General features: G+C 44.2%; 1 protein-coding gene across 1 annotated transcript in view; it reads right to left on the bottom strand.

Annotated features, from left to right (window-relative positions):
* The window catches only part of LOC115151266 (very low-density lipoprotein receptor), a 49475-nt gene extending 35250 nt beyond the window's left edge, over window positions 1–14225 (bottom strand). The window contains exon 1 of the mRNA XM_029695217.1: window positions 14150–14225. Coding sequence (XP_029551077.1) covers window positions 14150–14225 — 76 coding nt within the window. The remainder of the gene's footprint in view (window positions 1–14149) is intronic.
* Between the last annotated feature and the right edge of the window lie 305 nt (window positions 14226–14530).

Raw genomic sequence — 14530 nt, 5'->3', positions numbered from 1 at the left:
TTAATTTACATATTTTCACACGTACCAAAAACGAAAGACAAATGGACTTTTTAAGTCTGTGGCAGACTTCACTCCTAAAGAACACAAAAAAGCATTTACTGGGAGATGGTGTGGGATATGGTGGAGCTGGGCAGTGGTGGGGAGTTAATGACTCAATTGTTGTTCTTAAGGCTTCAGATGGTTAATATAGTTAATTTTATTTTTGGCACTTGATGAATTTCCATTTGCTCATTACCGTAATGCGGTCTCTCATCTACCGTAAAATTAATCTCATTAACAAAATGCATTGTCAATGATAAAATATTCCTAGAGTAATATTAAATAATTCAAAATATTTGAGCTGTGCATAAAATGTGTAATTTGCTCTTTATATGCATGTACTTTTTTAAATTAATAACGGTTTAAAACAGAAATAAAATAAAATAATCCATGTTATGAACATACCACATGAGATTGAGATAAGTGATTAAAATGAAAATATACTTAAAATCAAAATGTCATTTTTTAATGAAATATTGTAATAACTATCTTGTACCTTAAGCAATAATTTGCTAAATGTTCACCTTGCTACTATGTTTTTTTCTAACTTTGCAAGTGTTATGGTAGCGTTTCCCAACCTCCGTCCTGGGGACCCCAAGGGGTGCACATTCCCCAGGACCAAGTTTGGGAAACGCTGCGTTACGATATTGAAATTGTGTAGTGCATGGTCTTGGAAAATGTGTAAAAAGTCATTCAATCTGAAAAGTTAATATGATAAATTTAACATAGACAATGTTTGTAAGAATCTCCCCACCACTATAATAACTATGTGAGAATGCTGTTCATAGACTACAGCTCAGCGTTCAACACCATAGTCCCCTCCAAGCTCATCACCAAGCTGGGGACCCTGGGATTGAACACCTCCCTCTAAAACTGGATCCTGGACTTCCTGAATGGTCGGCCTCCTGGTGGTGAGGGTGGTAGGCAACAACACCTCCACCACGCTGACCATCAACACGGTGGCCCCTCAGGAGTGTGTGCTTAGTCCCTTCATGTACTCCCTGTTCACACACGACTGTGTGGCCACACACAACTCCAACACCATCTAGTTTGCTGACCACATGACAGTGGTAGGCCAGATCACCAACGGCGATGAGACAGCCTACAGGGAGGAGGTCAGAGACTTAGCAGTGTGGTGACAGGACAACAACCTCTCCCTCAACGTCAGTAAGATCAAGGAGCTGATCGTGGACTACAGTAGAAATAGAGGAGAGCACGCCCCCATCCACATCAACGGGGCTGTAGTGGAGTGGGTCAAGCTCTTCAAGTTTCTTGGCGTCCACATCACTAACGTCTTACCACATGGTCCACACTCACCCGCAAAAAGTTGTGAAGGGGGCACGACAGCGCCTCTTCCTCCTCAGAAGGCTGAAATGATTTGGCATGGTCCCTCGGATCTTCAAAAGGTTCTACAGCTGCATCTCTACTTGGTATGGCAAATGCACTGCCCTCGACCGCAAAGCGTTATCGAGGGTGGTGTGGACAGCCCAGTACATCACTGGGGCCGAGCTCCCTGTCATCCAGGACGTCTATATCAGGCCGTGTCAGAGGAAGGCCCGAAAAATTGCCAAAGACTCCAGCCACCCAAGCCATAAGACTGCTAAATAGTTAATTAAATGGCTAGCCAGACTATCTGCACTGACCATATCTTGCACTAACTCTATGTACACTCACAAGACTATATATACTGAGTGTACAGAATGACCATGTGAATCCAGATGAAAGCTATGATCCCTTATTGATGTCAATTGTTAAATCCACTTCAATCAGTGTAGATGAAGGGGAGGGTGGTCCACCACCCAAAGGACATCCAGCCAACTTGACACAACTGTGGGCCAGCATCTCTGTAGAACACTTTCAACACCTTGTAGAGTCCATGCCCCGATGAATTGAGGCTGTTCTGAGGGCAAAAAAAGGGAGGCTGCAACTCAATATTAGGAAGGTGTTTGTAATGTTGTGTACACTCAGTGTATACACTATTTACACACTCTACAGTGACACTCTCACAAAACACACACACATACACATTATTATCTATCCTGATGCCTAGTCACTTTACCCTGCCTTCATGTACATATCTCCTCAAATACCTCATACCTCTGTACATTTACATTTACATTTTACATTTAAGTCATTTAGCAGACGCTCTTATCCAGAGCGACTTACAAATTGGTGCATTCACCTTATGATATCCAGTGGAACAACCACTTTACAATAGTGCATCTAAATCTTTTAGGGGGGGGGTTAGAAGGATTACTTTATCCTATCCCAGGTATTCCTTAAAGAGGTGGGGTTTCAGGTGTCTCCGGAAGGTGGTGATTGACTCCGCTGTCCTGGCGTCGTGAGGGAGCTTGTTCCACCATTGGGGTGCCAGAGCAGCGAACAGTTTTGACTGGGCTGAGCGGGAACTGTGCTTCCTCAGAGGTAGGGAGGCGAGCAGGCCAGAGGTGGATGAACGCAGTGCCCTTGTTTGGGTGTAGGGCCTGATCAGAGCCTGAAGGTACGGAGGTGCCGTTCCCCTCACAGCTCCGTAGGCAAGCACCATGGACTTGTAGCGGATGCGAGCTTCAACTGGAAGCCAGTGGAGAGAGCGGAGGAGCGGGGTGACGTGAGAGAACTTGGGAAGGTTGAACACCAGACGGGCTGCGGCGTTCTGGATGAGTTGTAGGGGTTTAGTGGCACAGGCAGGGAGCCCAGCAAACAGCGAGTTGCAGTAATCCAGACGGGAGATGACAAGTGCCTGGACTAGGACCTGCGCCGCTTCCTGTGTGAGGCAGGGTCGTACTCTGCGAATGTTGTAGAGCATGAACCTACAGGATCGGGTCACCGCCTTGATGTTAGTGGAGAACGACAGGGTGTTGTCCAGGGTCACGCCAAGGTTCTTAGCACTCTGGGAGGAGGACACAAGGGAGTTGTCAACCGTGATGGTACTGGTACTACCTGTATATACAGTAGTTCCATTATTTTATTCCTCGTGTTACTAATTTTTAAATGTTATATATTTGTTTGCCCTGCATGGTTGGGAAGGGCTCATAAGCAAGCTTTCAAGGTAAAGTCTACCTACACCTGTTGTCAGGGGTGCAATTTTGGTTTCCAAACAGCCTACCCGACTGTTCGGAGGCGCACACCTGGTCCTAAAGCACACCGTTGCCTCATTTCACATTCCAATGATAAAACTGTCTCCAGGGAAAGTTGCGCCCTTGCCTGTTATATTGGGTGCATGTGACAAATAAAACGTGATTTGATGTTTTCGTTCAGTGCAATCTCAGGTTGCTGTGATGGAGTAGTCCGTCACTGGCCGTGGGCAGCATTTGGTAAGCTATCACACCTACTCATCTCCCCCTCCCTGCTCCGTTTGCAGCTACGTTAGCAACGTGGGTTAACCTAGCGATCTCAGTTCATACATTACAAGCATTATTCTTACCTACCTTCTGTAACAGTTTGGCTATGTTATAAAGAATACGCAGACAAGATTTCATGTTTAATTTAAAGAGATGTTTATTGTACTTATCAATGTTTTGGACGAGTGCTCTGTTTGTTTGTTTGTTTCTGTTCCTCTCTCTCCGTCTTTGTAGCTTCCGGGTATGCTGGAATAAGGACCCAAGCTTCGTCTTCTTCTTCTTTGGTATAATTTTGGTATGCTTTTCTATTTTAATCAGGTCCCTACACAGGCTCAGAAGGATCAGAAGCACTTCCGGTGAACAGGTCAGGGTTCCATAGCCGCAGGCAGAACAGTTGAAACTGGAGCAGCAGCACGACCAAGTGGACTGGGGACAGCAAGGAGTCATCAGACCAGGTAGTCTTGAGGCATGGTCCTTGGGCTCAGGTCCTCCAAGAGAGAGAGAGAGAAAGAAAGAGAGAAAAAGAGAGAGAATTAGAGAGAGCATACTTACATTTACACAGGACACCGGATAAGACAGGAGAACTACTCCAGATATAACAGACTGACCCTAGCCCCCCGACACACAAACTATTGCAGTATAAATACTGGAGTCTGAGACAGGATGGGTCGGGAGACACTGTGGCCCCGTCCGATGATACCCCTGGACAGGGCCAAACAGGCAGGATATAACCCCACCCACGTTGCCAAAGCACAGCCCCCACACCACTAGAGGGATACCTTCAACCACCAACTTACCATCCTGAGACAAGGCCGAGTATAGCCCACGAAGATCTCCCCCACAGCACAACCCAAGGGGGGGCATCAACCCGGACAGGAAGATCACGTAAGTGACTCAACCCACTCAAGTGACACACCCATTCTAGGGACAGCATGGAAGAGCACCAGTAAGCCAGTGACTCAGCCCCTGTAATAGGGTTTGAGGCAGAGAATACCAGTGGAGAGAGAGGAGGCAAGGGCGGTTCATTGCTCCAGTGCCTTTCCGTTCACCTTCACACTCCTGGGGCCAGACTACACTCAATCATAGGACCTACTGAAGAGATGAGTCTTCAATAAAGACTTAAAGGTCGAGACCGAGTAGGCGTCTCTCTCACATGGATAGGAAGACCATTCCATAAAAATTGAGCTCTATAGGAGAAAGCCCTGCCTCCAGCTGTTTGCTTAGAAATTCTAGGGACAGTAAGGAGGCCTGCATATTGTGACCGTAGCGTACGTGTAGATATATACAGCAGGACCAAATCAGACAGATAGGTAGGAGCAAGCACATGTAATGCTTTGTAGGTTAACAGTAAAACCTTGAAATCAGCCCTTGCCTTGACAGGAAGCCAGTGTAGAGGCTAGCACTGGAGTAATATGATCAATTTTTTTGGTTCTAGTCAAGATTCTAGCAGCTGTGTTTAGCACTAACTGAAGTTTATTAGTGCTTTATCCAGGTAGCCGGAAAGTAAAGCATTGCAGTAGTCTAACCTAGAAGTGACAAAATCATGGATACATTTTTCTGCATAATTTTTGGACAGAAAGTTTCTGATTTTTGCAATGTTACGTAGATGGAGAAAAGCTGTCCTTGAAACAGTCTTGATATGTTCGTCAAAAGAGAGATCAGGGTCCAGAGTAACGCCGAGGTCCTTCACAGTTTTATTTGAGACAACTGTACAACCATCAAGATTAATTGTCAGATTCAACAGAAGTTCTCTTTGTTTCTTGGGACCTAGAACTAGCATCTCTGTTTTGTCCGAGTTTAAAAGTATAACTTTTGCCGCCATCCACTTCCTTATGTCTGAAACACAGGCTTCCAGGGAGGACAATTTTGGGGCTTCACCATGTTTCATTGAAATGTACAGCTGTGTGTCATCTGCATAGCAGTGAAAGTTAACATTATGTTTCTGAATGACATCACCAAGAGGTAAAATATATAGTGAAAACAATAGTGGTCCTAAAACGGAGCCTTGAGGAACACCGAAATGTACAGTTGATTTGTCAGAGGACAAACCATCTACAGAGACAAACTGATATCTTTCCAACAAATAAGCTCTAAACCAGGCCAGAACTTGTCCGTGTAGACCAATTTGGGTTTCCAATCTCTCCAAAAGAATGTGGTGATCGATGGTATCAAAAGTAGCACTAAGGTCTAGGAGCACGAGGACAGATGCAGAGCCTCGGTCTGACGCCATTAAAAGGTAATTTACCACCTTCACAAGTGCAGTCTCAGTTCTATGATGGGGTCTAAAACCAGACTGAAGCATTTCGTATACATTGTTTGTCTTCAGGAAGGTAGTGAGTTGCTGCGCAACAGCTTTTTCAAAAATGTTTATGATGAATGGGAGATTCGATATAGGCCGATAGTTTTTTATATTTTCTGGGTCAAGGTTTGGCTTTTTCAAGAGAGGCTTTATTACTGCCACTTTTAGTGAGTTTGGTACACGTCCGTTGGAGCCATTTATTATGTTCAACATAGGAGGGCCAAGCACAGGAAGCAGCTCTTTCAGTAGTTTAGTTGGAATAGGGCCCAGTATGCATCTTGAAGGTTTAGAGGCCATGATTATTTTCATCAATGTGTCAAGAGATATAGTATTAAGAAACTTGAGTGTCTTCCTTGATCCTAGGTCCTGGCAGAGTTGTGCAGACTCAGGACAACTGAGCTTTGGAGGAATACGCAGATTTAAAGAGGAGTCCGTAATTTGCTTTCTAATGATCATGATCTTTTTGTCAAAGAAGTTCATGAATTTATCACTGCTGAAGTGAAAGCCATCCTCTCTTGGGGAATGCTGCTTTTTAGTTAGCTTTGCGACAGTATCAAAAAGACATTTTGGATTGGTCTTTTTTTTCACAATTAAGTTAGGAAAAATAGGTTGATCGAGCAGCAGTGAGGGTACTGCACAGTACTGCATGGTACTGTCTAGAGGTCGACCGATTAATCGGAATGGCCGATTAATTAGGGCCGATTCCAACTTTTCATAACAATCGGTAATCGGTATTTTTGGCCACCGATTTGCCGTTTTTTTTTACACCTTTATTTAACTAGGCAAGTCAGATTAAGAACACATTCTTATTTACAATGACGGCCTAGAAACGGGGGTTAACTGCCTTGTTCAGGGGGGATTCGTTTTTGCAACCTTCGGTTACCAGTCCAACGCTCTAACCACCTGCCTTACATTGCACTCCACAAGGATTAACAGGCTGACTACCTGTAACGCGAGGGCAGCAAGAAGCAAAGGTAAGTTGCTAGCTAGCATTAGACTTATAAAAAACTATCAATCTTAACATAATCACTAGTTAACTATACATGGTTGATGATATTACTAGTTTATCTAACGTGTCCTGCGTTGCATATGATTGATGCGGTGCCTGTTAATTTTCATTGAATCACAGCCAACTTCGACAAACGGGTGTTGATTTAACAAGCGCATTTGCGAAACAAGTACTGTCGTTGCAACAATGTACCTAACCATAAACATCAATGCCTAACAGGAATATTTAGACTTAGTCACCCGTTAGATAAAATACGGAACGGTTCCGTATGTCACTGAAAGAAAAAAACTTTTTTTCGAGATGATAGTTTCCAGATTCTACCATATTAATGACCCAAGGCTCATATTTCTGTGTGTTTATTATATTATAATTAAGTCTATGATTTGATAGAGCAGTCTGACTGAGCGGTGGTAGGCAGCAGCAGGCTCGTAAGCATTCATTCAAACAGCCCTTCGCTGTGCTTCAAGCATTGCGCTGTTTATGACTTCAACCTGGGTGGGTATAATTTGTGGAACGTTCCAACAGGAATCTATTCCAAAAACTTTGTAAATAACAAGGTTTCCAAAAAACAACGCATACAAAGTTGTATAGCGGCAGAATAAGATACCGGGGTAGGGAGTGGTCTATTTCATTGCGTTTTTCACTCATCACGTTTATTCCGAAAAAAAATTCCTCACATGTCTGTTTGCCTATGGACAAACATTAAGTATAAGCTACATGGTGTGTTGATGCCTATTCGGCAGCTAGTTAGCTAGGTTTGTATGCGTTGCTACTTTGTATGCGTTGTTGGTTGGCAACCTTTTACTTTACGTTTTTTGGAACAGATTCCTGTTGGAACGTTCCACAAATTATACCCACCCCTTCAATCCTATCAACTCCCAAGATTAGGCTGGTGTAACCGATGTGAAATGGCTAGCTAGTTAGCCGGGTGCACGCTAATAGCGTTTCAAACGTCACTCGCTCTGAGACTTGGAGTAGTTTTTTCCCTTCCTCTGCATGGGTAACGCTGCGTCGAGGGTGGCTGTTGTCGATGTGTTCCTGGTTTGAGCCCAGGTAGGAGCGAGGAGAGGGACGGAAGCTATACTGTTACACTGGCAATACTAAAGTGCCTATAAGAACATCCAATAGTCAAAGGTATATGAAATACAAATAGTATAGAGAGAAATAGTCCTATAATTCCTATAATAATATAATAACTACAACCTAAAACTTCTTACCTGGGAATATTGAAGACTCATGTTAAAAGGAACCACTAGCTTTCATATGTTCCCATGTTCTGAGCAAGGCACTTAAACATTAGCTTTCTTACATGGCATATATTGCACTTTTACTTTATTCTCCAACACTTTGTTTTGCATTATTTAAACCAAATTGAACATGTTTCATTATTTATTTGAGGCTAAATTGATTTTGATGTATTATATTAAGTTAAAATAAGTGTTCTTTCAGTATTGTTGTAATTGTCATTATAAAAAAATGCAAAAAAATAATCGGCCGATTAATCGGTATCGGCTGTTTTGGGCACCCAATAATCGGTATCGGTATCGGCGTTGAAATATCATAATCGGTCAACCTCTAGTACTGTCTTTCCAAGCTGGTCAGAAGACTTCCAGTTTGGTGTAGCGCCATTTCCATTCCAATTTTCTGTAAGCTTGCTTCAGAGCTCGGGTATTTTCTGTTTACCAGGGAGCTAGTTTCTTATGACAAATGTGTTTTGTTTTTAGGGGTGCGAATGCATCTAGGGTATTGCGCAAGGTTAAATTGAGTTCCTCAGTTAGGTGGTTAACTGATTTTTGTACTCTGACGTCCTTGGGTAGGTGGAGGGAGTCTGGAAAGGCATCTAGGAATCTTTGGGTTGTCCAAGAATTTATAGCACGGCTTTTGATGATCCTTGGTTGGGGTCTGAGCAGATTATTTGTTGCAATTGCAAACGTAATAAAATGGTGGTCCAATAGTCCAGGATTATGAGGAAAAACATTAAGATCCACAACATTTATTACACGGGACAAAACTAGGTCCAGAGTATGACTGTGGCAGTGAGTAGGTCCGGTGACATGTTGGACGAAACCCACTGAGTCGATTATGGCTCCGAAAGCCTTTTGGAGTGGGTCTGTGGACTTTTCCATGTATATGGCCCAGGAGCCTGTAAACAGTAGCTATACAAAGTGATTGAATAAGCTGCATAGATTTCATGACTAGAAGCAAATTGAAATTTGCTATCGGAAATGGTAGCAACACCTCCGGCTTTGTGGGATGCGCAGGGGATATGGTCACTAGTGTAACCAGGAGGTGAGGCCTCATTTAACACAGTAAATTCATCAGGCTTAAGCCATGTTTCAGTCAGGCCAATCACATCAAGATTATGATCAGTGACTATAACTGATTGGAAGTGAGGGATCTAACATTAAGTAGCCCTATTTCGAGATGTGAGATATGACAATCTCTTTCAATAATGACAGGAATAGAGGAGGTCTTTATTCCAGTGAGATTGCTAAAGCTGTCACGTGTCGTAATGTAAAGACCAAGGCGCAGCGGGTTGCGTGCTCATCATAATTTATTTATATGAAAACACGGGAAAAAAACAAGACAACAAAGAACGACAGGAACAGTTTTGCAGGCTAACTAAAAGCAGTGCAAAAACAACTACCCACAATACGACAGGTGAAAACAAGCTCCCTAAATATGACTCTCAATCAGGAACAACGATGTACAGCTGTTCCTGATTGAGAGCCACACCAGGCCAACAAAGAATTACAAAAACTAGAACAGCCCCTAGAAATACAAAACACAAGAACATACCCTAAACTCCGGAACACATAAATCAAATAACCCCTCTACAATACACACACACAAATAATCCCCCAAAACACTCTACACAAAATATCCCTCTTATCTAAACATATACACAAACCCATGAAAATAAATACCCTCTGCCACGTCCTGACCAAGCTACAATAACAAATAGACCCCTATACTGGTCAGGACGTGACAAAAGCGAACACCGCCATGTTTAGTTTTGCCCAACTTAGATCGAGGCACAGACATGGTCTCATTGGGGATAGCTGAGCTGACTACACTGACTGTGCTACTGGCAGACTCCACTAAGCTGGCAGGCTGGCTAACAAGCCTGGCCTGCACCCTATCTCATTGTGGAGCTAGGGGAGTTAGAGCCCTGTCTATGTTAGTAGATAAGATGAGAGCACCCCTCCAGCTAGGATGGTGTCCGTCACTCCTCAGCAGGCCAGGCTTGGTCCTGTTTGTGGGTGAGTCCCAGAAAGAGGGCCAATTATCGACAAATTATATATTTTGGGAGGGGCAGAAAACAGTTTTCAACCAGCGATTGAGTTGTGAGACTCTGCTGTAGAGCTCATCACTCCCCCTAACTGGGAGGGGACCAGAGACAATTACTTGATGCCGACACATCTTTCTAGCTGATTTACACGCTGCAGCTATGTTGCGCTTGGTGACCTTTGACTGTTTCATCCTAACATCATTGGTGCCGACGTGGATAACAATATCCCTATTTTCTCTACACTTGCCAGTTTTAGCTTTATCCAGCACCATCTTCAGATTAGCCTTAACATCGTTAGCCTGCCCCCTGGTAAACAGTGTATGATCGCTGGATGATTTGTTTTAAGTCTAATACTGCGGGTAATGGAGTCACCAATGACTAGGGTTTTCAATTCGTCAGAGCTAATGGTGGGAGGCTTCGGCGTCTCAGACCCCGTAACGGGAGGAGTAGAGTCCAGAGAAGGCTCGGCCTCTGACTCTGATCTGTTGCTTAATGGGGAGAACCAATTGAAAGTTTCTGTCGGCTGAATGAGCGACACTGGTTGAGAATTCCTACAGCATTTCCTTACAGAAGCCCTGAGAAAATTGTCCGGCTGCGGGACTGTGCGAGGGGATTTATACTACTATCTGTACTTATTGGTGGCACAGACGCTGTTTCATCCTTTCCTACACTTAATTTACCCTTGGCTAACAATTGTGTCTGAAGCTGGGCTTGCAGCACAGCTATCCTCGCCATAAGGTAATCGTTCTCCTGTATGTTATGAGTACAGTGACCGCAATTAGAAGGCATAATGTTAATGAGGTCCTGATGAACCACGTCCAGATAAAGCGTCCGGAGGGTGAAAAAGTTGAATGAAAAAAGTAGAGTGAGGGGAAAAAATAAAATATAAAGTAAAAACCGCAAAGTAAGGTTAGCAACAAACCGCACAGCAGCACGTAAACAAGTCTACAAGTTGTGATCCACTACATAAATCCAAGCTCTTAGGTTACTGTAGTGTGCCCAGAGAGAGGCGGTTGGTGTTCAGGATAGGCAGAGTGGGGATGAGTCAGTCTTGGTCCCTTTAGAAGTGAATGGTAAAAGTCTTACTGCAATACTTGACACCGGCAGTACCCTGGCTTTGATCAGAAAAGGTCATGTACCTGGCAATTACAATGATTACAGTCACAGACACTGACACAGTGTGTACACGGTGACCAGGCGCAGCAGCCCACAGCTGAGCTCACAGTTGAGATTCAGGTCAGAAGTACCTCCTTAAAGTTGGGGTAATGGAGAAGCTACCTTTTGAGATGAATTTGGAGAGGGATGTGCCTTTATTCGCTGATCCGTTGGGAAATGTGGGGGGGTCAGCTATATGAGCAGTCAGTTTGCCAGTCTGATTTTCATGTGCCATGCTCAGTTGTCACTCGAGCCCAGGCCAAAGCTGGTTTACAATCTCTGCCTGACTTGTGTGAGTCTGTGCGAGGGTGGAACCAAAAGGCCCAGAAAGTGGTGTCTTGAGAAGCATGTGGGGACCCCTGTACCTGTATTTGATGTGTCTGGGTTAGAGGTACAATGGGATGTTCCCCAAAATTTCGCTGATCCAACCTTGAAACTTTTGTTTGGTTGTCCCCAGCTAAGGCCTTGTCAATCTTCTTGTGGGGGGATTTACACAGTAGACAACCACATACTCTACCTTGGGTCAGAAGCAGATAGCAGGAAGTTAGTGATGCTGCCTAGTTGTAGAAAATACAATTCTATGGGCAGGCCATCTAGGGCAGGTATTCCCAAACGACGCAATGCCGTCGGGGGTACGCCAAATAAAAATGTGATTCACATTTTTCTTCACATTTTCAAACAGTCCATTTATATTTTCCAACGGGGCTATACATTTGGATTAGGTTATTTTCTCAGCTGAATAGGCAGTTTTCACTTCCAAAAATAAAATTATACCATCTAGCCTTGTCAAATAATTAACATCCAATCACATTAGCCATTACTCTCTCGTGGGAATTCCACTAATGGTCTGTATGTAGCCAAACGTAGCTGCTGCTCATTCAGTTTGCTCGAAAATGGATTAATGGTTAAAAAAAGTAAGGCCCGCGTCCATAGAGAGATACATACCAGCTCAACTGCTGGTACTGCTACTACCAGCAGTACTACATCTGCACCTGTCAACGACACAAGTTGTTCTGCTTCCACGAGCACATCCAAAACTAGCATCAGTAATTCTACATTTGTTGTTAGCCCAGCTAGCATGGACACTGACAGTTGTGAATCTGATGCAGCCGAAGAGCTACTGCCCCCTTACCCAGGAAAGCAACGAACAACAGACATGAACGTTGGACCATCGAAGAGGCGCAAATATCATGAGAACTACATTGATTTGGGGTTCACTTATATTGGGAGTAATGCCTTTCCTCAGCCACAGTGTGTTATATGTGCAAAAGTACTATCTCACAACTCTATGAAACCTTCACTCTTGCACAGATTGTTTGAAACAAAACATGCCAATTTAAAAAATAAGCCATAGGAGTTTTTTGAGCGAGAATTAAGATGACCTTCGAGTAGTAAGACGTATAAAAGCAACAGATACAATTAATAAGAAGGGGCTAGAAGCGTCTTATATGGTGAGCTACCGAGTGGCTAGGACAGGCAACCCCCATGCTATTGTGGAGGACTTAATTCTTCCTGCTGCCGTGGATATGGCTGGGACACTGCTGGGGGAAAAGGCCAAAAAAACTATACAGACAATGACTTCATCATTGAACACTGTTTCACGATGCATCAGTGACATGGCAGGCAATGTTTTGAAACAATTACTGCCAGTGAATTCTATGTGTTACAGCTGGATGAGAAAACAGATGTGGCGGGCCTGGCACAGCTCCTGGTATATGTCCATTACGTTTATGGGGGGTCAATTAAGGAAGACATCCTCTTCTGCAAACCACTGGAAACCAGGACAACATGAGAGGATACTTTTAAAGTACTGGACAGCTTTGTGACATCAAATGGACTATGGTGGTCAAGATGTGTTGGTATCTGTACTGATGGCGCAAAAGCTATGACAGGGTGACATAGTGGAGTGGAAACGCATGTGCAAGCAGTTGCTCCCGACACCATTTGGGTACACTGCAGCATCCACCGAGAGGCTCTTGCTGCCAAGGGAATACCTGACACCTTGAAAGGCATTTTGGACACTATAGCGAAAATTGTTCACTTTGTTAAAGAAAGGCCCCTGAACTGTCGTATATTTTCTGCACTATGCAATGATATGGGCAGCGACCATGTAACGCTTTTACAGCATACAGAAGTGTGCTGGCTATCAAGGGGCAAAGTATTTACATGTTTTTTTCATTGATAGACGAGCTTAAAGTCTTCTTTACTGATCATAATTTTCACTTGTCTGACCGCTTGAGTGATGACGAGTTTCTCACATGACTGGCCTATCTGATTATGTTTTTTCTCGCCTGAATGATCTGAATCTAGGAATACAGGGACTCTCCGCAACTATATTCAATGTGTGGAGCAAAATTGAGAAGTTGGAGCTCTTCTCTGTCTGCATTAACAAGGACAACACACAGGTCTTTCCATCATTGTATGTTTTTTTATGTGCAAATTAACTCAAGCTTACGGACAATGTCAAATGTGATATAGCAAAGGACCGGAGTGAGTCGGGTGCGCAATTACGCAGGTACTTTCCCGAAACGGATGACATAAACGACTGGATTTGTTATTCCTTTTTGCCCTGCCTCCAGTCCACTTACTGATATCTGAACAAGAGAGCTGGGAACAAGCGAATTTGGAACAAGCGGTTCTGTGAAAATGTAATTGAATCAGAAGCCACTGCCAGATTTCTGGATTGGGCTGCGCTCAGAGTATCCTGCCTTGGCAAATCGAGCTGTTAAGACACTGATGCTGTTACGACTTCCGCCTAAGTCGGTCCCTCTCCTTGTTCGGGCGGCGGTTGTTTTACACACCTGGTTTCACTTCCCCAATTACTTGTTCATTATTTAACCCTCTGTTCCCCCATGTTTTTTTGTGAGTGATTGTTTGTATGTTTTACAGTCCGTTATGTGGGCTTGTTTTATTTGCCAATTTTGAGTAAATTACGTTTATTTACTCATATCTGCTGTCCTGCGCCTGACTCCTCTACACAAGCTACACACAGACCTCATTACACAATCACTCACCTGAACGAATGGAGTCAGCAGGAGCAGATGCCTTCCCTGTGGTGGTAGAAGAGCGCGTCCAGCAGCACGCGACCATGTTGCAACGTCTGGGCACCGCCATGGATTGCGTGCTGCAGACGATGGATTGTTGGGAGAGAGGAGGAGGATTTCCAGCGCCTCCACCAGCCCCACTACCGTCGACCCCACTGTCCACCCCTCCTTCACCCAGTCCCAGCAGGATTAGGTTTGCGCTCCCGAGGGAGTATGATGGGACGGCTGCTGGATGCCAAGGATTCCTACTACAGCTGGAGCTCTATCTGGGGACCTTCCACCCGGCTCCTTCGGGACGTGAGAGCGTGTCCGCCCTCGTCTCCTGCCTCTCAGGCAAAGCCCTGGAGTGGG

The sequence above is a fragment of the Salmo trutta genome, chromosome 17 (assembly GCF_901001165.1).
Source record: "Salmo trutta chromosome 17, fSalTru1.1, whole genome shotgun sequence".
NCBI lineage: Eukaryota > Metazoa > Chordata > Actinopteri > Salmoniformes > Salmonidae > Salmo > Salmo trutta.
The sequence above is the reverse complement of the archived record's forward strand: the minus strand, read 5'-3'. Positions and strand labels throughout refer to the sequence as shown.